At 39.0% G+C, this 25,261-nt stretch overlaps 1 protein-coding gene across 10 annotated transcripts in view; it reads right to left on the bottom strand.

Annotated features, from left to right (window-relative positions):
• The window catches only part of TRPM3 (transient receptor potential cation channel subfamily M member 3), a 608,524-nt gene that overhangs the window by 26,218 nt on the left and 557,045 nt on the right, over positions 1 to 25,261 (bottom strand). For all 10 annotated transcript variants that reach the window (XM_060237459.1, XM_060237453.1, XM_060237455.1 and 7 more), the window contains 4 exons: positions 19,678 to 19,818; positions 15,717 to 15,845; positions 13,404 to 13,655; positions 11,143 to 11,317 (listed from right to left, as the gene is read on the bottom strand). In XM_060237459.1, coding sequence (XP_060093442.1) covers positions 11,143 to 11,317; positions 13,404 to 13,655; positions 15,717 to 15,845; positions 19,678 to 19,818 — 697 coding nt within the window. The remainder of the gene's footprint in view (positions 1 to 11,142; positions 11,318 to 13,403; positions 13,656 to 15,716; positions 15,846 to 19,677; positions 19,819 to 25,261) is intronic.

Below are 25,261 nucleotides of genomic sequence, written 5' to 3' on the forward strand. Positions count from 1 at the left end.
ATGGAAGGTACAGAATAATGAGACTCTGCTTCAAGTCAGTGACTGCCTGGGAAATCTCTTGCAGCCCTCTGTATGCTGTGCTGAGTGTCATGATGGAAGAAGGATGAGATATGAGCATAATACACAGTATTATACACAATAGTATTATACACAGTAGTTCTTGGATGATGCTTCTGCACTAGATTCGTTCCAGTCTGGCTTTCATCCAGGTCATGGGACGGAGATAGTTTTGGTTGCCCTCATGGATGACCTCCTGTGCCATCTGGATCAAGGTGGCTCAGCGGTGCTGCTCTTATTAGATCTGTCAGCTGCATTTGATATGGTTGACCATCAATTACTGGCAAGCTGCCTTGCCAACGTGGAGATTCAGGACTCTGCCTTGCAATGACTGGCCTCTTTCCTTCAGGGTCAGAGATAAAGGGTGGTGATAGGGTAAGAATCGTCCAAGAGGCACCCACTCCCATTTGGTGTGCCACAAGGGGTGGTTCTATCCCCAATGTTATTTAACATTTATATGCACCCCCTTGCCCAGATGGTCAGGAGGCATGGGCAAGGGTGCTATCAATATGCAGATGACACCAAGCTCTATCTATTGATGGGTGACCAGTCCGTCTGTGCCTCAGACAACTTGGACCTGGCACTACAGTCTGTGACATCCTGGCTCAGGCTGAGTCAATTGAAGTTAAATCCGTTGAAGACGGAGGTTCTCTATCTGAGTCGCGGTGGCCCAGGAAGGGAGATTCCCTTGCCGGCCTTTGACGGGGCTCCACTAATACTGGTCCCTAAGGTCAGGATCCTGGGAGTGCTCCTGGAGTCCTCTTTGACTATGGAGGCCCAGGTAGCTGCTACTGCTAAGTCTGTCTTTTTCTATCTGCGGTGGGCATGGCAGCTGGTTCCTTTCCTGGAGCACTGCGACTTAGCAATGGTGATCCATGCTACAGTCACCTCGAGGATAGACTACTGTAATGCCCTGTACATGGGGCTACCTTTGACTCTGACTCGGAAACTGCAGCAAGTACAGAATGCCGTGGCACAGTTGTTAATTGAGCTCCCTCAATAGGAGCACATTCAAGCGGTGCTAAAAGAACTGCATTGGCTACCTATTGTGTACCAAATTCGTTTTAAAGTGTTGGTATGGACCTTCAAAGCTCTATATGGCTGAGGACCTGCCTATCTAAGGGACTGCCTTTCCCAAACATACCCCAGAGAGCACTGCGTTCAGGAGGGCAAAATCTGTTATCCATTCCCGAACCAAGGGAAGCCAGACTAAACTCAACATGAGCCTTCTCAGTGACAGCACCGAAGTTATGGAATGCTCTCCCGGAGGCCACAAGAGCCCTGCGGGACCTCTCCCAGTTCCGCAGGGTTTGTAAATCCAAACTTTTCCATCAGGCCTACAACAACAAATGTAGGAGAAGGTGTCACTGTTATATCGCTGAACAATATAATCTGCAAGACCACTAATAGAGTAATATAAGGAACAAAGAGCTGAGATATGGAGAAACCACCTTTGTTATGAATTTTTTATAGCACCTAATAATGTAGTTTTAAATTGTTTATATGTGTTTTCTCTTTTATAATTGTATTTACGTTGTTTTATTATGACTGTTAGCCACCCAGAGTCCGCTCATGGACAGGGCAGCATATAAATCTAAAGTAAATAAAATAAAATAAATAAAACAATAATAGATAGATATATTTTACATTTCAAAGGATGGTCAACCTTTTATCTTGAGTTTATCATTGTAATTCTGTAACATTTATAACATGCCACTAAATTATAAGAATTTCTTATTTTAGTGGGAACTGCAATGTAATTTAAAATTTATTGTTCCTTTTCATATTTGTAATTTATTTCTGAGGCTACTTTTCTTCCTTTGTTGATAGAAAGCCCATATTAATTATCAAACTACTTGAACTGAAGTATTGTTTTACTTATTTTGCAAACTTCTGTATCATTTTTTCCTTTCTAAAGAATAAAAAATAAGAAAAGAACAAACAGCCAAAATACCACAGTGAGACAACAACAGTTTAAAAGACAAAAAAGGACAAAATGTATTTGCAAAGGCCTTCCAGAATATATAGGACTTTGATATTTATTTTAAATATTTTATACCACTTTCCTGAAAACAGTAATCACTCAAAGAAGTTTTCATGTTTAACCTTAGTAAGAGAAACCCAAGTGACAGTAAAAACATTGTATCAGGAAATACACAGAATAACAGAAATCACTATTGCCAGGGCCAACAAACAGAAGTAACAAACTACAGTGAATTATTAAAAGGTCCTTCCAAAAAGGTCAGCCTTGCAGTGTTCTCTGAACACTGACACAGATGGTGCTGTTCACATTTGTTTCAATAGGCTTTTCCAAGGACTAGGGCCACCAATGGAAAAGGCAGCTCTTTCATTATTTTGATTCTGCTCCTTTCCACTGTCAGAGCCTTTTGAAAACTTTTATTTAGAATTTTCCCTGCCATATCTTTTGTCCTTAGTTTTATAACTATATCTCTTGGTAAGCTTTTATCTTGGTAAGCCTTTATCTTTTGCATATGATGAATTAACTCTATAGATACTGTCAAACATGTTTCTGGACTTTTCAGGATCTTCCTCTAAATAGTCAGCAATTATTTTCACCATATAATCCATTAAATCAGTTCCCTCCACTTCAGGTATTCCTCTCAGACGCACTTGAGTTTCCATTAATCTGCAGTCATGAACGGTTACCTTCTCTTATTAGGAGTGTTTTATAAGTTACTAATGATTACTATTGCTATGCTATGCTATGATAAATGTAGCTTGCATATACACTATATTGTGTAAAAGTGTTATTGTTATTCCGGCGTTTCTTGACTTTATTATTCACTCACATCGGAACATGTTGATATTTACCAGTACAAATAAGAAGGCTGCCTCTATCCTTTGGCAGCACAAGCATTTCCTAAAGAAAAACATTTCCTATCAAAACTGAAATGACTCCTGCATTTCAAGCAATGCCATGATACTAAAATGAGCTTATGACAGGGATCATCTAGGATAAATAGTTTCTTCTGTTCCTTCTAATATTTCATAGACTAAAGATGGAAAATGACTTCATTGCAAATATCAAAATAAGGCAAACAACCAGGGTTAGGGCTGAAGGAGTACCTGGTGATAGAAGAACACCAGACGAGCCCCTGGAAAAAACTGCAGTGTCATATTAAACATGCCCTAGAGATCAGCTCTCTTCCTAGCTGGAAGAATGAATTGTAGCACAGCACATATTGAAATGAATGCCAGCTGATATTACTTTCTTCCAAATCTTGACTACTTCTATCATATGCAGTGGTCTGTATCTTAGCATATATATGATAGGTGTTAAAATATGGGAGGCCTGGTAGCCTAGTCAGAGAAATTAAATGTCCTCAGGTGCACATCTGGGTCAAACACCAAGGAACAGGATTTCATTTCCAAGTATACCTATAGCAACTTCTGGGGAACATGGCAACCTGAAAAGGAGCACTTTTAAGTGCTGCAGTCTTATATCACTGTGGAGTGAACAGTTCCAGGGAAGGAGGGAATATTTTTCTATCCTTATCTCTCCCTCATGGGGGAGACCCAACTCACAGGTGAACCCATGGGGAGGTCTTGATTTATCAGGCTTCCATGGGCATTCTGAAAATATCAAAGACAGTGATAAAAGAGGGCTTTTTGCCAGTTCGGTCAGCCAAACATAGCTGATTCTTTTTATCAATTCTTTTATTCTTTTTATCAAACAGAAATTGGCAATCTTTGCAATATTTTGGACTCCCAGAACTGCAGTAGTATTTGGAAAGATTGGCAGACTACCAGCAGTGTTTGAAGCCAGCATATGAATATAGCAGTAAGAAGAATCTTTTTGAAATTTTATGGCCTTTGTTAAGCAAGGCTTCTGATAAACTTTAATCTTTAACTACAGATTATTAACAATAGATTCATGTGACCAGTTTAAGGAAATGCATTGAGTTGAACTGCACTTGTCTGCTTTCCAAGAAAACTTTAGCTTTAACAATTAGAACAAAAATACTACATGAAGCTTTCTTTACTACTATTCCTTCAGCATATTAATGACTTGCTACATTTAGCTTATTTATAAGAACTGTAGATCATACCATTCTTTAATGGATATGCACTCTAGCTGAGTTAACTTAATAGTATAGATTTGGATCATTGTGCACTTGCTATTTGCATAGAAAACAGTATATGGAAGGAATATATGGAAAGTGTGTACAATATTTTTAAAAAGAGAAGAGCAAAAAATTAAAATGGTAATAGGAACACATCAAAGAGAAAAATAAAAAAAGAATATAGATGAAACAGATGAAGACCAGAGAAATGAAGAAATGTTGGAAAAATTATCATTGGTGCACTGAATGCAACAATTTGAAGAACTCAGATGACAATTCAGGATTCAGAAAAAAGAACCCTAAAGAATATTCAGACTATTCAGAGAGACTTTCAAGAATCTGGCAGATAACTGGCATATTGTCTCAGGAAAGTAAGGAAAAAAGATTACACATGTAGAAAAAGAAATGCAGAAATAATTTATCTGCGTTTTTTCATGATTATATAAAAAGAAGTCTGCTTCAAAAGAAAGAATAAGAGAATATTTAAAATGCATCCCAATTGCAAAGTTTATGTCAGACCATAGAAAAAATATTAAAACAAACAACAGCAATCCAAGAAATCTCTTAAGCAATAAAGAACATGAAGGATAAAGCACCAGGATAAAGAGCCAGTTTGGTGTAGTGGTTAAGTGGGTGGACTCTTATCTGGGAGAACTGGGTTTGATTGCCCACATGCAGCTGCTGGAAAGGCCTTGGGGCACCAATAGCTCTTGCAGAGCTGTCCTTGAAAGTGCAGTTTCTGGGAGAGCTCTCTCAGCCCCACCTACCTTGCAGGATGTTTGTTGTGGGGGAGAAAGGTAAAGGAGACTGTAAACCACTCTGAGATTCAGAGTGCAGGATGGGGTATAAATTTAATATCTTCTTCAGGACTGGATGAGTTGACAGCAATGTATTACAAACATCCTGAAGAAGCATTAGTAATACCATTATAAAAAAATTATGAATGACATAAAAGGGGAAAAAAAGATAATACCCCAGACATAGCAAGCACTGTATATAATGCTAATACATAATGAGGGCAGTGATGCATTGTTATCAGTCTTATAGATTAATTTTTCTGCAGAATGTAGACTACAAACTTTTTTGCCACAGAATGGCAGAAAGATTAAGAATATGTTTACCAGATTTAACCCACTCTGATTAAATAGGTGTTATGCTAAAAAGGTATATGAAAGATAATATATGATTTATAATAGTTGCAACTGAATTTGTAAATAAGAAGAAAGAAAGCAACATATCCATTTTTAGATGCAGAGAAAGTGTTTGACAAATTAATATGACCTTTCTTACTGAATGTTCTAGAAATATAGACTGTGGTCCTGCATTCTGGAACTGGATGCATGGCATATACTTGAACCAATAAGCAAAGATTTTAATTAATGGGAAACTAATAGAGGCAATTTCAAATGAAAAAGAAACATGTCAGGAATGTCCTTTATTTCTTTACCTTTCACTAACAATAGAGATTTCAGCTATAAAGATCAGACAAGACAACAGAATTAAGGGAATAAAAGTAGATGATGCAGAGTTCAAATTGAAAAGCTATGCAGATGACATGGTTCTAACCATCTTGAATCCCCAGAAACCATTGCAATATGTAATTAAACATTACAAAATTGAAGAAGTTGGATCCTTATCAGGCTATAATATTAACAGGAAAAAAACCTAAAAAATGATAATGAAATTTTTTAACACAACAAGAAGAAGAGATTTTAAAAAGCACACATTGCTCAGCAGTCACCGATCCCATTAAAAGAGTGCAATTTTTCTCCAGGCCAGTTTGGCCAGGGACCCTGGAGGATTGTTGTTTTTTTGCCTTCTTCTGGGCATGGAGCAAGTGGCACTGGGTGTGTGTGGGGGGAGATATTTGTAAAGTCCATGCATTGTGCAGAGGGTTGGAATAAATGACCCTGGAGGTCCCTTCCAGCTCTATGATTCTATGATTCTAATTTGAACAGCTAAGACAAAAAATGATGGATATATACATGATGATTATATATATGATGGATATATACAACTGATGGATATATACAATTTTACTCCAGCTAGAAATAGAAAATGAAGAAGTATGATTAAGTGGGTGCAAAACTTTAAAGAAGAGATATCTGCAAAACAGTAGGAAAGACAAAAGGGGAAAGATATCAAATTTACAGTTAGCCAGACATTAAGAGAAAACTGGTACAAAATGTCTTTTTAAATGATATATAACTCCAAAAGATACTGAGAAAGCAGGTAAACTACAAGGGAAAATGCTAAAAATGTCAAGACAAAGATGGAACCGTCATTAGGGTTGCTAGGTCTTACCTGGTTCCCAGCGTGGGGAAACTTCTTATGCACACAAAACTCATGGGGCATGATGACATCATCTGGAAGTGATGTCATTGCACAAGGCATGTTGCGTGGGGATGCTCTAGTAATTTGGGTGCCATAGAGATTTTACTCAAATTGCTAGAGTGTCCCCCACACAATGAGCCAACACAATTAAATCACTTCCGGGTGATGTCATTGCGTCGAGCACTACAGAGCTCTTTAAGAGTGGGAATCTCCCTGCCAGCCCGCTCTATGCTGGTGGGTTGGAGGCCACAAAACTGGGGGAAATCCCAATCCCCAGTGGGAGGCTGGGAACCCTAACCTTTCTTCATAGGTGGTGGACTTACAAAAAAGCAAAAAGATATTGGAAAGATCTAAATACACTGAAAAATGCAGAATATATTAAGTTTAAATTTCCAATGGAAGCCAAGAGCATGTTATGTGCCTAACAAATTATCAAAAATATTAGAAGAGATATGCAAATACATAGTGACAACAGCTAGAACTGTTGGAAATTAGAATGTCTGTTTACCTTTAGAAGAACTGGAAAATCAACTTGCTGAATATGCAGTAATGGCAAAATCAACAACTTATTTGAGAAACAGATCCATTATCAAATTTGAGGAGAGATGGAGTGTGTATTATGTGTACTATGCTCGCAAGAGACAAATGTAGAATGAGAATCAGTCTAAAATATTATAAACAAACATATGGTAATGAAATAGAAGTAGAATTATTTTAAATGTAGTATCTCAAATACAAATTGGTTCTTAATATGAGATACATAATAACCTTCCTTTGCATCTTGGTACATTACTTATCTGTTAAAGGTTCTAATGAATATGTAGAAGTAATATGTAATAATGAAACTATTGATGTAGTTTAAATAGATTAGTTTGAAAGTTAAACATAAAATGTTGAATACAATGGTACCCCAATAGAAGTAAAAACTACTGTATTTTATAGATAATACCTTAAACATCAAAATAAAGGGGATATAAGGGAAAATATTCTGCCTTGTACATTTTGTCCTATATGATTGTTCCCAACAAATGCAGTTACCTTGTACAACCTTTGTTCTCCCTTTCCCTTTTCTTTTGTGTATCCCCAATGTATTCCTACATTTAAAAAAGTATACCTCTAGCATATAAGCATATTGTTATTTCTCAGTTCATATACAGATATGTAAGATCAGTGCAAATATTAAATAATTATTTACTCTTAATGCAATAACATCTCTATAAATACATTTTAACTACTATGCTCACTGTACAGTCTTTAGAATACCCATGCACATTCAATTCCGCCTCACCCCCAGAAAAGAATTCAGGTAATTTTTTACCACCAAAATTACTGAGAACATGCATGAGATTGGAAACCACTAGATGTGCTTTTTCTGAGGGCTTTAATACAATCATGGAAACACATCTATGGAATGAAGAGGCTGCCAGTTGATGAGGTGGACGGTTAACTTAGTCAGCCTGCTGTCATGCTTAATAACAGAAACAAAAAGCCAAAGCAATTTTAGAACTGTATTTGTATGTTTCTCAAATTCAAGGAAATACTATCTAAAATTCAGTCAAATGTATATTTGTGAAGGTTGCAACTCTCAGATAGGTTTCAAAATTTATGGCCAGCCAGAAGTAGGAAAAAAATTCAAGAAACCAAAAAAATACCTATATGCAAAAAATGCTGAGGTTGGATTGTGGTTAATACATGATGTTGAGCTATTGGTGTAGGCTAGCTGACATTTGAGAAAGTACAAACACTCCAGAGTTCTCCATTGTGGCTGATTTAGCTTAGACCAGTGTGGAGAATATATTGCTGTATGTTTCTTTTTAAACAGTGCCAAAAGTTAATACCCAATAACATTCATTTTTAACTGAAGGGTTTTTTTCCCTATAGGTTAATATAATATGAGGCAATTTATTTCCATGTCATGTACTAGAAATCAGGGTTGTTTTTTTTGTTTTTTGTTTTACAATGGATAGTGCGAGATGAAGTCCCAGGATAACTTCATTTGCAGAGGCTGAAAGAATTAAAGGGGATATCTTTGCAAAACATACACTATTCCAGCCTGGACTTCTTTGCTAGGGCAAATTCAGACATGAAATTAGCTTTAAATTTGTGAGTATAACATTATATAAAATCATCATCTGAATATGATTAGACAGCATTTCTTCTTTATCCTTGATTTTGGACTTCTGTGTAGAAATCTACCCAATTAGCACAAAGCATTATTAGTAATCAATTAGCCCCAAATCTTAGTAATTTGACTGAATCTATCAAGAGGTTAGGACATATTAACACAATACAAAAGTGGGCCACCCTGCTCTCCTTCTTTGAGTGCTAAAGGTTACGTAATCCCTGATGAATGGCATCAGAATAAGCCCTCCAAGGGAAGTATGGTCCAAATTCTTTCATAGCATAGCTAATTGGAGATTATATAAATTACCTGATGCTGCGGTCTTCCTCGCCTCCATCCCCACGCACAGATCAAGCATCAGGGGCAACAATCACTTCACAGATTTATACTGAATTTCTATGCACGGCCTCAGCATCTGCCAGTCTGTCAAAAGACATCTACAACCACACACTGCTTATGTTGAAAACCTGTCCTTTCCTTTCTCCATTTGCATAGTTCTAAACTATAATCAGCACAACACTGAAAGAAAGAACACCTTCCCTCCCATCCCCCAGCCAAATTGTTGCAGCACTTGTTGCACTATGCTGGTTTCTTAGTACAACATCAATAAATGGCCACTTGTAGAGGAACCACCTTTGTAAAAGGAAACAACAGAGTTTGTGACTCCCTTGCCCCTCCCCCTCTTTTCTTCCAGATATTATAGGCTTGCAGTGCAATTCTAAAATGTTACACCTTTCTAAACTCAGAGCTTTTTATTTTTGAACAGGAATGTAGTTCCGGCTGGCTTGGCACAAGGGGGTGTGGCCTAACATGCAAATGAGTTCCTGCAGGGCTTTTTCTACAAAAAAGCCCAGTCTAAACCCATTTACATCAATAGTTTTAGAAGGTGGGTTGTAACTCTGATTAGGAGGACTGCACTGTTGCTCTACTTCAAGAAGGAAAACTATAAGGTAGAGGAAGAGAAGATGGAACAAAGCAGAAATATAAACTCAGAAATAAAAAAAATAGAAGAAATCCCTTTATAAGGATGTAATTTATAAACTTTAAGGAAAAAAAAGCATTCATGAGTCTTTTAGCAAATTTTTCATTCCTATGGAAATGTTGTGAAGAGGGGCAATTAAGGTTACTACCAATATGGATGAATTAATTTTATTCAGATTGTACAGTTGGAAAAAAACAAAATGTCTTTTCTTTCATTTCATATTCTTGAATTCTGTATAAACATGAACTGTACTAAGGAGTGCAGACTTTTAAGGATGACTTTTGTGTTATAATAGCTCTATGAACACAAATGGAAGAGTTTCTAAGTACCATTGAAGCAAATTCTTACTTTGAAGAGCCACCTGTGGACATCCACATAGAAAGGTGGGCTAACTTATCTTCATCTGCATGCCTGTCTGCACCTCATTGTTCATTACTTTCCTATGGCTGCATCATTTCATCTTACCACTGATCTGCACTGGGATGTTGCACCAGGTGGCACCAAGAGGATTCATTAAAATAGAACACTGGCATTTGCAGATGGCCAGGCAAATGAATTGTCAGAAAACATACATGAAAATAGCTTTTAGATTCAAACACATTGTGACCTAATTTTCCTGCTTAATGGCTGGACAAAACCAATCATAATCTTTGGCAAAATAATATTGTTTGTTGCAGGATGTGCCAGTAGCAGGAAACAGGTCAAGAGAAGCAGGCACGTTATCTCTGAATACTACTGAACAGGGCTTTTTTTTTTTTTGGAGCAGGAACACACAGGAACACAGAGGGTGTGGCTTAATATGCAAATAGCTAAACAATGCTGCTAAACAATGGTGATGTCAGGGTGTGTGGCCTAATATGAAAATGAGTTCCTGCTGGGCTTTTTCTACAAAAAAGGCCCTGCTACTGACTGAAGGAATGGCACCGGTCAAAGATCTGGTCCAGTAACTTTCAGTGCTGAAAACTTAAGAGCAAACTATGCTGGATGTTTATGTTCCAGATTCAAACTAATGGATGGGGGGAAAATGGAACACTATGGTATATGGTTTAAATATCATTCCCTCTCCCTGTGGAACTGCAGTTCTGTGAAGGGTGCTAGGGATCTATAACAGAATGCTTAGGATCCCCATCAAACTGCAATTCCCAGAATTACTTGAGGGATAACATAACAGCTAAACTGGTTAGAAAATCGATATGTTTGTCGTGTAGATATACCTTATGTTTTCCATTTACCATTTAGTATATCATAAATACTTAAAGACATTCCCTCATAATTAAAATAATTCATTTGTTGCTTCCAATGTGATTTCTCCATGCTAAAAAGTAAAAGGAATAGCTTAGCAGAGTTATAGCTATGTTTATTTGCAAATGTTGATGTTATTTTTCAAAATTAACAATTTAATAGCATTAGCTGATTTGTTTTTTTACATTATACTTCCCTGTTATATTTGAGTCCTCTATCCCGAGCCATTTATTGAAAGTGTTTAAAATGATCTTTTAAGACATCACCTGATTAAAAGTTGATACCTGACTTTGGAGTATGAGAATCATAAACTTGCTTACGGTCTATCTGGTCTGCAAACACTTCCCCATAGATCATCCAGTAGGGCATGTAAAAAATGTTCTTTGCCAATTTCCACGAAGGCTCTTCATTGGGGAAAAGAATTGCCTGCCTTGCAACACCAAAGCTCATCAGAACCACCAGCATAATAATGACAAAATACATCATGTCTATCATCTGAAAGAGGGAAAAAAAAGATAAATATTTTGGCTCTTTTGTCCTATGAAGTTAATGAAAATGTTTGTACAGATTATCCAGACAGCTTGGTTTTAGTGACTTGCTGTTGCAGTAATGGAACATCGCTTGGTTTGCTGTGGCTATTTTCTCTCAAGCAGCTATTGCATACTTGAAATTGGTCCAGGTTTGCTGTTGTCCTTTGCATGATCCTAATAGCTCTTCTGACATTTTGCTGTATGACTGTTGGGCAGTCTTATATTCTTGCAGTCCCTTTCATAAGAATGCATTTTTAAAATTTACATTGCTAATACTCCTTTCTCACTGAGACTCAATAGAAATAACTATTTTGCAGAATGCTACATAGGTTAACATATAATAATAATAGTAAAATTTTATTTATATCCCGCCCTCCCCGCCGAAGCGGGCTCAGGGCAGCTAACAATTAACATTACATTTATCTCACAATTAACATTACATATAGCCTAGAGAGAGCAATGGAAGTTGCAAAATGCATCCAATACTTCTTCCAAGGAATGCTTAAGGACAGTTTATGCCCTCCATCGTTACTTTTTATGCAGTCAAAGACTGACATTACTTTGGACATAAGAACAGGAAATCTATTGGTTTGATTTATTCTAACCTATGTTAATTTCAGAGACATTCAGCCAAATGAATCAGTCACTTTTGAATTCCATACTTATATTGAGGTGAGTGTCAAGAACAACACAGCCTTTCCCCATAAAAATATACAAGGCCAGTTCATATATACAATATCAAATGATGACTTACCCATTTGAAGAAACCATCTAATCACTAATAGCACAGATTTTTGTTCATACTATACCAACAAAGAACCGAATTTATTGAGATTACATTTATTTGTGTGGTATAGTTGTATGCATTCTTGCTATGCTGTGATGTAAATTGTTGGAAAGCTGGACAAAGTGGAAGTGAAATGTAGTGAAGTACTTCCTTGTCATTGAAGAATTTTTTGGATTGTTGTACGACTGGAGCATTTACTATTTGGACTATATGGAACTGAGGAGGATTTATAATTTGAACTATATGGAAGTGAATGGACTATATGGACTGTTTTTTGGGATGAGGTTTACATTAGTTTGTTTATGAATTTGTGAATGATTACATTGGGGTCCAATTTTATGGTCTGTTCCATACCGTGATGGTGCTGCCTATGAGGATTTGTGATTATATTTATTAGTATTTGTAAAATTTCCTTTCAAGGTGTGTTATTGTGTAGAGGCTGGTTAATCATGGACAGTTTTGGGGTTTTCTCCTTGGCCCACCTGGAGGCTGGCAATCCTATGCTTAGACCTCTCCCCTCCCCAAACCCCACTAGGGTTCTGAGCCTCCCACTGGGGTGGGGTTTCCCCCAGTTTTGGGGCCCCCAACCCACTGGCACAGAGCTGGCCCTCAGGGGGATTCCTGCCCCAAAGAGCTCCATCATGCCCAATGTGCCCAGTGCAATGATGTCACCTGGAAGTGACATCATTGTGCTGGGCACATCACAGGAGCACTCTAGCAATTTGGCTAAAAACTCTATACCACCATAGAGTTTTTAGCCAAATTGCCAGAACATCCCCACTCAACTTGCCTGGTGTGATGACATCACATCTGGGTGATGCAATTGTGTGCATGTGTCAAAACTTTCCCTACTGGGAGCCAAGTAAGATCTGGCAACTCTAAACCTGCCCTCTCCTGGTTCCACCCCGAAAGTCTCCAGGCGTTTTCTCACACAGACCTGGCAAACCTACAGGAGAACAGTACAAGAGATTTGCTGTTGAAAACATCTCTCTACAGATGCAGACCCATTCCCATCTTGCTAAAACCTGCCCTGAGCCCTTTCGTGGGAAGAGCAGGATAAAAGTCAAATAAAATAAATAAAAGGAAGTGGAGACAGATAGTGTAGAGGAAGACTTGGAAAATGCTGATGTCTTCTTTTGTAAAGATTTTGTACTGCCTAGAGGCAGGTTTACTGTTAATCCCTGAGGTTGCATGAAGTTAGCAACTCCTATTGCTTCAGTTTTAACATGCAATACAAACAAGAAGGATGGGACACTTTTCTTACCATTTTCCCAATCATCATTACATATGGCCCCAAATACTTGTTCACCCCGAAGATGTCTAGCAATCGGATATACCAGTAAATGATGTTGACACAGTATATCACACGACCATCACTCCTGATTGGCAGATCCTGGAGGCGAAGTACCATACCCACAGAGAACAGGAGAATGGCAATGAGATCGGTAACGTTCCAATACTCTTGAAGCCACACTTTCACCTTCTGCAGCAGCTTCCCAGGTTCTGACATTAATATCTAGAGAACATGAAAGAGGATGCAGGGATAGACTTGCTACTTTACTTTAACCCCCAAAAGGGGAAACATGGCATACTACATAAGCCAAAACCAAATTTAAGAAATGGCTGGCATGATTCAGCATTTACACATGGGAAGCACAACTATGTAGCTATACCCTGGTCTCCAAAATGTTTTAGCATATAAGGGGCACCTATTATAGCTCGTGCAGGAAGGTCTGCTTCTCAACCTAGGAGAGAACAAGAAGGTTCAGAAAGAGCCTTGTGGATGCTAGGGAAACACATGAAAGATGATTCAGCTGGGCCCTTTCTGCTTTCCCCTCAGCCCCCAAGACACTTCATTGTTTGTTCATAATTGACATGAGGGTTGATTTTCTTTCTACTTTTCCTCAGAAAACAAACTCTGGGGGTTTCTTACAATCTTGCTCTATCTAAAGTAATGCTTCAGCAGCTGAGGCAGCCAGTGTGATATGGTCATGACATTGTTTTTTATTTGTATCCCACCAGGGGGCTCTGTGCATACATTGTCCATACAAATTGTATCAGGGCAGACATTTGCCACTGTTGACAAACTGCAGTATACTTATAGTCTGTTCTTGGTATTTACAGTGTGCTTGGGTATTTCATACTGCATCCTTTGTGTGAATTTTGCAGGGTTGGACAATATTATAATACTCTACATTGATTTCTGCTAGCTTTAGCCAAATGACCTTTTTTCCTACTATATGCATAATGTGCTTTAAAAAGTGGGTCAGGCTTTGGTTTTACATTTCTTTTTAGAGTCTGATTTGGTGCTTAAACATTGCTATTGACATCTGTACTCTGAAGCTGGAAAATACATTATTGTATTAATTAAGCCTATGTTCTGTTTGTAGATTACCCTGGAGGACAGGCTATGATTCTATTAATTTTATAGTTTGCTTTTATCATTTAATAATAATAAGCATTAATCTGGTCTGCAACTTTTTGGAAGATGTTTGACTGGAACTACATTATAGCTCTCCACTTGGATTCTAAGAAGACAAACTAGCCTGAAGAAATACTGCAGTATAAATTTTGGAGTAATTTTCTGTGAATGCTCTTTAGCCTATAATGATTTTTATAGTTAAAAAAAAATTTATAAAACAATTATAAATGGAAATAAAATAAAGACAACTACTTAGCTGAAATGACTTATTTGGAAAATGTAATGTCCAGATTACTAGAAATATTTTCAGCTAAGTAACATTCTTCAAAACCTTTATTATCAATGACAAAGAGCCCCCTGGTGGTTATTTTCCATGCTTTTCATTACTGTATTCATACAACACACTTTTATATATTCCTATATCCCTATATTATGAGCAAACTGTCTCCCACACCCCAATCAAACTTGGCTTATTCTCAGGTTTGGGTGTTCCATTCCTCCTACACATCCCTCTCCTTTTTGTACATGAAACAGAGATTGAAGAGTTCCAAGTTCAGGAAGTCTTTGATTGAATTTGTAAACTTAACAAATTGGGGGTTATTTTATCACTGTAAATTGCAGTTCTAAACCATGGTTTAATCCACACAAAACAAACTACACTTTGTTGAAGTGCTTGAATTTAGATGCCAAATCAAGCTGACATTCGATTAAAAACTGCCATTATAGCAACCCAGCACTTTTTATACTTGGCTGTGGAAAATCCAAATTATATTTTAATGTGGGAAAGGGGGGTATCACTTTGAAAAACCAGGGCATGAATATACAGTATTAACATTATCACCTAAAAAGAAAAAATATTTTTGATAAATTTAAAACATCAGGGTTTTTTTTTGAGCAGGAACACACAGGAACACAATTCCTGCTGTCTTGGTGTCAAGGGGGGGGGGTGGCCTAATATGCAAATGAGTCACTTCTGTTTTTTTCCTACAAAAAAGCCCTATGCAAAACAATGGTGATGTCAGGGGGTGTGGTCTAATATGCAAATGCATCCCTGCTGGACTTTTTCTACAAAAAAAAGCTCTGAACAACATATATTGGGGAAGAACAGAACATGAGAAAGCATTTCTATTTTCAGGTCTTTCACAATAATATTACCTCTCTCATCTTTTCAATCCCCATTGTAAAAATATATGCGATCACTATCCACTCCTGTGTGGAAGGCCAGCGATCCATCTTCACCAACACAATATAGTTGAACAACATCAGGTACCCAATGTATGCCATCTGCAAAGAAATAAACCCAGTTTTCTGCTGGTCATATAACAGTTTTTCCAAACCTAGTCAAATTTTAGCAACAAGGTTAATATTCTGGGCCATCAGTTCCTTGTGGGTTGAAAGTTCTGATGCATCCTATTAAAGATGTGCATTCAGATATATCTGGTCCAAATACATATCTGAAAAAAATACCTTTATCAGTATTTTTTCATGTATATTGGAGTATCCAGTGCAATATTTGGGATTATTAGAATACTGATAATCAGCTCCTGAATATTTCCAGAAATTCCAGAAATATTCAGTAATATTTGGAAATATCTGAGGCTGGAATTTAAAACTATCAGGCCTGTTTTTCTTCTATTTAGCAAGAAGAGGAAGAAGGAGAATAGGAGGAGGAGGAGACACCCCTGATGTAGCCAATTCTCCTGGAGGTTACAAAAAAGAGCCTTGTAAACTTTTGGAGAATTGGCTACATCTGGGGTGTGTGGCCTAATATGCAAAGGAGTTACTGCTAGAATTCCACCCCTGGGAGGAGGAGGAGCAGGAGGAGAAGGAGATTGAATTCATATACTACCCTTCACTCAGAGTGGTTTACAGTCTCCTTTTCCTTCCTTTCACCACAACAGTACGTAGGGCTGAGATAGATCTTTCGAGAGTTGCTGTTGAGAGAACAGCTCTGAGAGTGCTGTGACTGACCCAAGATCACCCAGCAGCTGAATGTGGGTAATCAAACCCAGTTCTGCCAGATTAGAGTCTGTGCTCCTAACCACTACACCAAACTGGCTCTCCATCCAAAGGGAGGGAAGTGTGGGAGGCAGCTCTCCGTCAGGAAATGGAATCAAATAGTAGGGAAGCACTAGAACTCTCTACCCAGTAATGCTACTTCTCTCACAGCCCTCCATAGCTCTCTGACCATGGGCAAAGAGGATAAAAAGCAGGCCTGGCTGCAGCCTGACTCCATTTCAGAGTTGGCTTCTTTGGAGTGCTGTAGCCTTCTGCTGCTCTGTGCCTTGGATTTTGCTGTCTGTTGCTGCCTTCCTGTGTTATTGTGCTGTGTCAAGACAGAAAGGGCCCACCCTGAAGACGGCTTTGCTTACAGTGTGCTTTGTTTTTAAAATATTATCTAAAAATAACATAGGTGGGTTTTTTTGCCTGTAGGACTACATTTGGAGGGAGGAACTTGTTTCCTTCTGGTTCTTTAAAAAATATAGTTTCCCTTGGTTTTGTTTTGCACTGTTTTTTAAAAAAGTTTTAAAAGGTTGTGCTTTTGTGCCTGCCTGAAACCACCAAGCAGACAGTTTACATATTAGTGACCATGGGTGACCCACGTATCAAAGGCAACCTTGTCAAGTATGTTGGCCAGCTGATTTGCTGGAGAGATGAACTCTCTCAGTGGAAATGACCAAGAGGGGCATGCTGCCTCCAGGAGAAGATGAGGAGGGGGAAAACAACTGCTGCTCTGCCCACTCCCATCTTTCTAAGCAGGGTGCTCCCACATAGTCACTCCTGGGATAGCTGTGGTGACGGAGGCCATCAAGGGGACAGTAGGTGCCAATGGGAACATGAGGCACACAAGCCAGGCTTCTGTAAATTCAGTGGCAAGGGACAACCTACCTGAGCCTTGTGTGTCATTTGCCACTGATCCACTGAGCTACTGGGCCATAAAAGAGATGGTCTAGCCCAGGGGTGGCCAAACTGTGGCTTGGGAGTCACATGTGGCTCTTTCACACATATTGTGTGGCTCTCGAAGCCCCCTCTGCTTCATTAGCTGGCTTGGAGAAGGCATTTCTCTCTTTAAATCACTTCTTCAAGCTAAGCCAGCTGGCTGCTTGGAGAATGCATTTAAAGTTGCTTTATTTCTTCCTCTCCCTCCCTCCATCCTCCCTCTCCCCCACCTGTATTGTGACTCAGACATCTGAGGTTCATGTCTTATGGCTCTCAGACATCTGACATTTATTCTATGTGGCTCTTATGTTAAGCAAGTTTGGCCACCCCTGGTCTAGCCAGACCTCTCTCTTGTGGCTCAGAAGTTCCTCCCATGCTCTCCATTGAGCATGCAGAGCAAGCATGTTTTTTCCAAGAAGGGCATCATTTTCAGCTTGTACCTTTCATGTCTCTCCTTTGGAGAACTGAGCAACTGAAGATCAACTTGCTGCTTTTGAATTACCCAGTCTTGGACTTTGTGAGTGAATGGAGTATGTGCTTCACCCTCTCAGTCTATGTTGGAGAGTTTGGGAAAAATTATTTTCTCAAAACTCAGCAGTAGAAAGAAACAGCAGGGATATTATCCCGTTTGATTGATGCTATATAAAAGCTACATTACAAACTGAGTTCTTAATTTTTTCTTTTACAAACCAACCCTCAACTTAAGCCTTGTTAAGTGCAACATGGAGGGTTGTTAGTGGGGCTAAGCACTTTTTAGCCCAATTCTGTTCCGAAAATAAATAGGATGCCAAAAATTCTTGTCACTGTCATAAAGAATAAAACCCACAGATATAATTTGAACAAGAGATATTAGAAAAATACATGTATATCTCAATTAAAACAAGCAGATCCCACTAAAGCACCTAAAATGAAGTTCAGCTTCTGAGGTTCCTCTGTGAGGCAGTGATGGTATAGGCTGCAGAATGCAGAGAGAGGAGAACCTGGGTATCCCAAAATCTCTTCTTCCCCCTTTCTGAGGTCTTCTTTGTATGTTTGTGTGTTAATGTGTGTGTCTTGCCAGATGTTGCAAACTGCTTTGGTACTGACTTATCAAGTTAGTTTTCTTAGATTTTCTGGTCTGACATTTGTTGTGTTGGGCTTGTTACATTTGATATTGCTTGGCTTCTGTGGTTTGAAATTGGTTTTGTTGGGCTTGTAATAGTGTCCCCTTGCTTAAGTTGGTTTGGTTTGTCTGTGCTGGTTTGACATTGGTTGTTGTCGGCTTGCCACATTGGCTTGTTGTTCTGCTGCGATCTGTTGGTTTGGCATTGGTTCTATTGGCTTGCTGGTTCTATTTGTATCTGGAGGCTTTTGGCCACTGCTTGCTCTTTGTGTGTTTGGCTATTGACTTCTTTGCCCTGGAGAAAGCATGGAATCCCACCCCCTGCTCAGGAAATAATGGAGGAAAGCAGAATGGTTGGAAGCACTTTGTTCAGGGGCTTGTGGAATTGGACCCTATGATTCGGTTTGGTTGAAACTTGGGGGTTCCTTAGTAGACATATAGGACTGGCTCTCTTGCAATTTCAGTGTACTTTTCTTGAAAAACAATCACTTTAGCTCCCCAGGTAATAATGGAACCCCAACATTTTAGAATCCCCCCCAGTCTAAATCTCAAAATGGTACTGGGAAACTGTATAATCCAGAATAGCAAAATGGAAACTGTTCCCAAAATCCAAACTAGAAAAATGCCATTCAACCCTCCAAGGGCACATCTGTCCATTCCACAATTACCTCCAGTGGAGGAGGAAGCTCCTTTTCTGTGCCAGGAATCTTGTACACTTGCAGTCCACTGACGTGACAGTGAACAGGTAATTTGACCCAAAATTTTGTCAGAGTGCAGATTTTTCAGAGTGCAGAGTCACGAACAGGGAAGCCAGTTTGTTGAGCTATCCTATTTTCCCCTTCCCATTATGTTGGCACGAACTAGAGTAAATATACTTTTAAAAAAATATCCCACTAGTTCCTAATTAGTACCCAGTAATGTACAGAGGGTCTCAAATTCTTCTGCAAACCACCCACTTGTGCATAGTTAGACATACAAATACTGCATGGCTTATCACTGTAAACATACTACTGAAGGGGCATATGCAAATTTTTGTTACTAATAACAGATGACAAAATAATAAATGCCCCTTACAGTGTAAAACCAAAATTTAACAATTGGTGCATTGTAGAATTCATAGATTTTCCGTCCAAAGGGGATCAATCTATGCCTGCTGTGAACTTCCTCTTCCTCCTTCTTTCGTGATGACTCTTCATTGCCTCGTCCCAGCATTGCCTAAAGTGAAAAAGAAAAGAAGCTGGTATAGTTGATTAACTACAAATTCTCATTTCAGTTGAATTGGATCCAACAAAGACACATATAGAATCAGTGAGCTGGAAGCCTTATAGGCTATCCAGTGCAACCCCCTGATCAACTCAAGAATCATAGAGGATGAGCTTCTCTAATAGATTGCTGCAAATTGAAGACTGCAGCAAGGGAGAAACACGCCCCCCCCCCCCAACCCCTGGTAATTGGTTCTATTGTTGAAAAACTCTCACAGAAAGTTTCTTCAGTGTTTGGCTGAAATCTGCCCTCCTGTAATGTAAAGCCATTAGATTTAATCTTGCCTTCTGTAATAGCAGAGAATAAGTCTTTGCCTTCTTCCATCTTTAGGTATTTGATTAACATGACCATACTTGCCCTTACACTTCTCTTCTCCAGGCATAACATACCCAGTAGTCCCTTCAACCTTTCCTTTTAGGGCTTGTTTTCAAAACTTTGTTGCCTGCTTCTAATTGCTCACATCTTTCATAAAATGCAGTGCTTCAAACTGAACTCAGTATGTTGTATGAGATCTGACTAGTGTAGGATAAAGGTAAAGGTAGTCTCCTGTGCAAGCACCAGTCGTTTCCGACTCTGGGGTGACGTTGCTTTCACAACTCATTTGTTATGAGGGCCGGATCTGACATAAGCGAGACCTTATTGGGCCAGGACATGTTTGTCATAAAATGTAGTGCCAGGAAGCAGAGATATAAACTTTATAAAGAACACAGAGGTGTTTTCTTTCTTTTTTAAAAAGGTACTTTCTTTTGAATCTCTGGTCAAGCTGGTTGACCAGAGCCCTTTAGACCCATTGAGGAGATATATCGTGAAGAAAATTATGTTTCTTTTTATGATTAAAACCCAAACTGTTACACTATTACCTACCTAGATAATGTCTAGCCATCTAACTAACTATACTGGCTGCCTTCTGAAGCGGGGGGGGGGGGGGGAGTAACAGGCTTACAAAAAATAAAAAAGCAAAAGGATCATATTACCAAAGTATTTTTCCACACAAATGTACATTTGCAGTTCAGCTCCTTTCTTTCTATTCATCTATGAATTAAACCTTAATTTCTTTGGCAGTTTTCACACTCTATAAAGTCCTAATACTGAATTTCTGACATGTTCAGGAGATACAGGATAAAAATAATTTTTTGTATTGATAATAGCTGCAATCTAGAAAGATATATGCTACCTAATCTTAGATAACCTCATTTACATTCACTTTGTGCTACAGCAGCACACTTGAGCAATCAAGCGACATTTTATTTCCAACCAAAATACAAGCACACTAGACAACAACAAAAAAAATCTTAATAAACACAATTCTTTGCAAAATTACTTTTTTTCTACCAATGATCTCCACCCCCCTTTGCTGTAGGGAAATAATGAAAGCACTTCATTCCTAGTGCATTCACACAAACACACAGGTTGTGTTTCTCTTTCTTTTTGGATTTTTGCTCTTTGTATTTATATAGAGAGCAGGAAGAGGTTCCAGTCAAAATATTGTTCCATGGCAAGTTCCAGAAACAGCCATTCTCTTTCTTGCTTAGCACTTCTGTTCTGGATTTCACGCCAATTGTGTTCTAGCTTTGGTCAAAACTTCAGATCTTGCCACAGTCTTGGGGTACTTTTCGCAGGCCATCAGGGAGGTTATGCACCTTCTGACTGTTCTTTATTCCACTCACTTAAGCAGGGCATTATTTCAAAACAAGGCAAAGATTACTCAGATCCATTCTGCATTTATCACTTGCCTCCTTCTGTACAGGGCTCCTCACAATGGCTCTTTTTCCCAGATTCTGCAATGGCATCTTTGGAGTGGGGCAGCATGTTCCTTGCTTGCTTTTTGCCCTGTGCAAACTCAAGAGCCAAAAATGAAACTGGGACAAAGGCTAATGTTGAATTGGTCTCAGTCTCTTTCATCCTCCTGATTTATAAACTTCTGGATGATTCCCACAAGATGATCCTATATTATTATTATTATTGAATTGCCTTATACCGGCTGATGCCGGGCTCTAGGTGATGTATGTGGGGTACATATGAAAGAAGATGAAACCTTTCATATGTGATGGACGTATAAAACAGCAAAAATATATTGGAAAGAAATACACCAAAATGTAGAACATATTTAAATTTTCATTATTTATTTATTTACTCAAATTTATATTCCCCAATTTATATCCCCCAATGGGCTCAGGGCAGCTCACAACAGTTAAAAACAAACATAGAATTTTAAAACAAGATATACAATAAAATCATTTCCATACATTTTACAATCATTACATCCAAGATGCACATTGAAATTTTGATTATTCTGATGTTTCTGCTTCCAGTTCTTCAATTCAGTGAGATTGCTGGTGCTGTGGAATAGTAGCCGCCTCCCCTTAGCCGTTGAAAGCAAATTTAAACAATTCAGTCTTACAGACCCTGCAGAACTGTGGCAGGTCCCACGGGGCCCTGATGTCTTCGGGGACAGCACTCTGCAGGGTCTGTAAGACTGAATTGTTTAAATTTGCTTTCAAATCTCACTGAATAGCAGGGGGCTATTACCAAGAATGCTCTGGCTCTGGATAATCGAGCTTCTTTCAGTCTGGCGATCTTAAGATGATTTTGGAACCCCAGACATAGTGCTCTCTGGGGTATGTATGGGGAAAGGCAGTCCCAAAGATAAGACAGGTCCAGGCCATATAGGGGTTTAAAGGTTATAACCAGCACCTTGAAACAAATCCAGAATGCCACAGGCAGCCAGTGTAATATTTCCAGCACATGTTGAATGTGTTTCTGTACATGTAGCTCCATTAACAACATTGAAGATGTGTTTTGCACTAGCTGCAGCCTTTGAATTTGAGTCAGGGGCAGCCCCATGTAGAGGGCATTGCAGTAATCTATTCTCGAGGTGACCATCACATGGATCACTGTTGCCAAGTTGTTGCGGCTCCAGGTACAGAACCAACTACCTTATCCACCTAAGATGGTAAAATGTAGATTTGGCAGTGGCTGCTACCTGGGCCTCCATTGTCAGCAAAGGCTCCAGGAGCACCCCTAAGCTCTTGACCTTTGAAACTTGCACTAATGTAATCCCATCAAAGGCTGGCAGAGGGATCTCCCTACCCAGGCCACCATGACTTAGACACAGGACCTCAGTCTTTGCTGGATTAAATTTCAGTTGACTCTGCTTGAGCCATTTCACTACAGCTTGCAATGCCAGGTCAAGATCTTCCAGGGCGCAGCTGGACTAGCCCCCCATCAATAGATAGAGTTGGGTATCATCTGCATACTGGTGACAACTCAGCCTGTATCTCCAGACAATCTGGGCAAGGGGGTGCATATAGATGTTAAACAAATCGGGGAGAGAACTGCCCCCTGAGGCATGCCACATACAAGTGGGTGCCTCTGGGTCGATTGCTCCCCTATGGCCTCGCTTTGTCCCTGGCCTTGGAGAAAAAAGATGAGCCATTGAAGGGCAGACCCCTGAATCCTTGCATTGGCAAGGCAGCAGGACAGTAGCTGATGGTCAACTGTATTGAACGCAGCCGACAGATCTAACAACAACAGCATTGCTGAGCTGCCCCAATCCAGATGTCTCAAGTGGGAGACCATCCTTGAGGGCGACCAATACAGTAGTTTGCCAATACAGCCAGGTCCAAGGATGGTTTTTTGAGGAGAAGACATACTGCCACCTCCTTAAGGGGCATGGGAAAGGTTCCTTCAATCAAGGACCTGCATGTAGAACATATTAAAATATAGAACATATTAAAGTTTAAATTAAAAATGGAAGCCAAGAGCATGTTATTAAGTGCTCTGCCTAACAAATTACCAAAATTTTTAGAAGAGATATTCAAATATATATTATGCCCACAGCAGTCTCACAACTCACTAAGCTAATAACCTGATAAAAATTAGGGAAGATCACTCGGGCAGGATTTGTCCTTGACCAGTTATTGCTAGTTTCTGCTAATCAGTGTATTGCTTACAGACTGATAACTTTATAATTTGTTGTAATAGCTTCCCTAGTACTGAAGTCACCCTGGTCTGCAGTGTTCTTGGTCCTCCTTTTTAAAGAAGTGGATCTTGGTTGCCTGTCTTGAGCCTCATGAGAGTTCACTTGTCCTCCAGGATTTTTCCAATGTAGTAATCAAATGTTCGGAGGATATAACAGCAAGATCCTTTCATACCATACCCTAGGATGTAATTTGTCAGGCCCTGAAGACTTTAACTCATTTAGAATATCAAGGTATTCTCTGACCAATTTTGTAACAATTTTGATCTTCAATAGAGTCCCCTCACCACTCAGGTGAAATTGCACATGGTTCCCCTTTGAGAAGAAGGTGAAGATCATCAAATAGGAGCAACCCACTTCCAGGTTCCCTTTGTTATATCACCATGCTTACTGTGTAACAGGGCTATTGCTTTCTTCTGCTTCCTCAGAACATACTTGAAAAAACTCTTTTAGATTTTCTTAGTTTTCCTTGCCATCTTCAGCTCCTTTTTAACTTAGCTTTCTTGTACCTTCTATTTGTATACACACCCTGTTTTATTTTCTGCTTATCACTTAGCTTTTTACTGATACTTTTTACTGATACTGAAACCTTTATTAGGCATTTGTTCATAGGAATCCAGGTAGTAGAAAGTTGGAGGCAATACAATCATATAATAAAAAAATGCCATTTAAAACATCTAAATTTGGGAAAAAATCAAGGATAGACTTTTGTATATTTAGTTTCTTCAATATTTATTTTCTTCCCTCTGCTAATATGCCCATCCAATTCAATTTGATTATTGCCAACAGTGAAAATAGACAAGGAAATAATATTCACTGAGGCATGCATACAAATAGAGTAAGGACATATTTGTTTAATGTTAAAACTACACAGATCTTACTTTCCAACTTTGCTGAGAATTCTCAGCCATAGTTAGTGCCAATACAGGGTGGTGGTGGGGGATAAACTGAAAAGGATAAGATGGGATGGAATTGGAAGAGTGAAACTGGAAAGGGAGGAACAGGTGAGGCTAAAAAAGAAGAAGAAGTAGGGTGAAGGAGGGAAGGGTGTATCAGAAAGGTGGGGAGGAAACAGTGGTTGCCAGGGGAAGAGATGGGAGGTGGTGGAGAGGAGGGATGGGGATGACTGTAAAGACTACTAGGGAAATACGGTGGATGGGAGGAAGGGGCAATGAGGTCTCCTTGTAGGTACTCTACCTTTTCCAGTATTAAAAAAGGACTAAACCTGTAGGGCTGCATATCATTGTGGCAGATTTGATTATTAAAATTTATTAACCATTCTCCCACAGGAAAACTCTACTCAACACTACTTGCATGAAAAAAAAATACTAATCACACAAGGACAACTGCTTAAGCCAACCAACAAACAATATTAGGCTGCAGATCAGAGCAAATATGAAAGTAGTAATACAAACT

The sequence above is a fragment of the Heteronotia binoei genome, chromosome 4 (genome assembly GCF_032191835.1).
Source record: "Heteronotia binoei isolate CCM8104 ecotype False Entrance Well chromosome 4, APGP_CSIRO_Hbin_v1, whole genome shotgun sequence".
In the NCBI taxonomy this organism is placed as follows: Eukaryota; Metazoa; Chordata; class Lepidosauria; order Squamata; family Gekkonidae; genus Heteronotia; species Heteronotia binoei.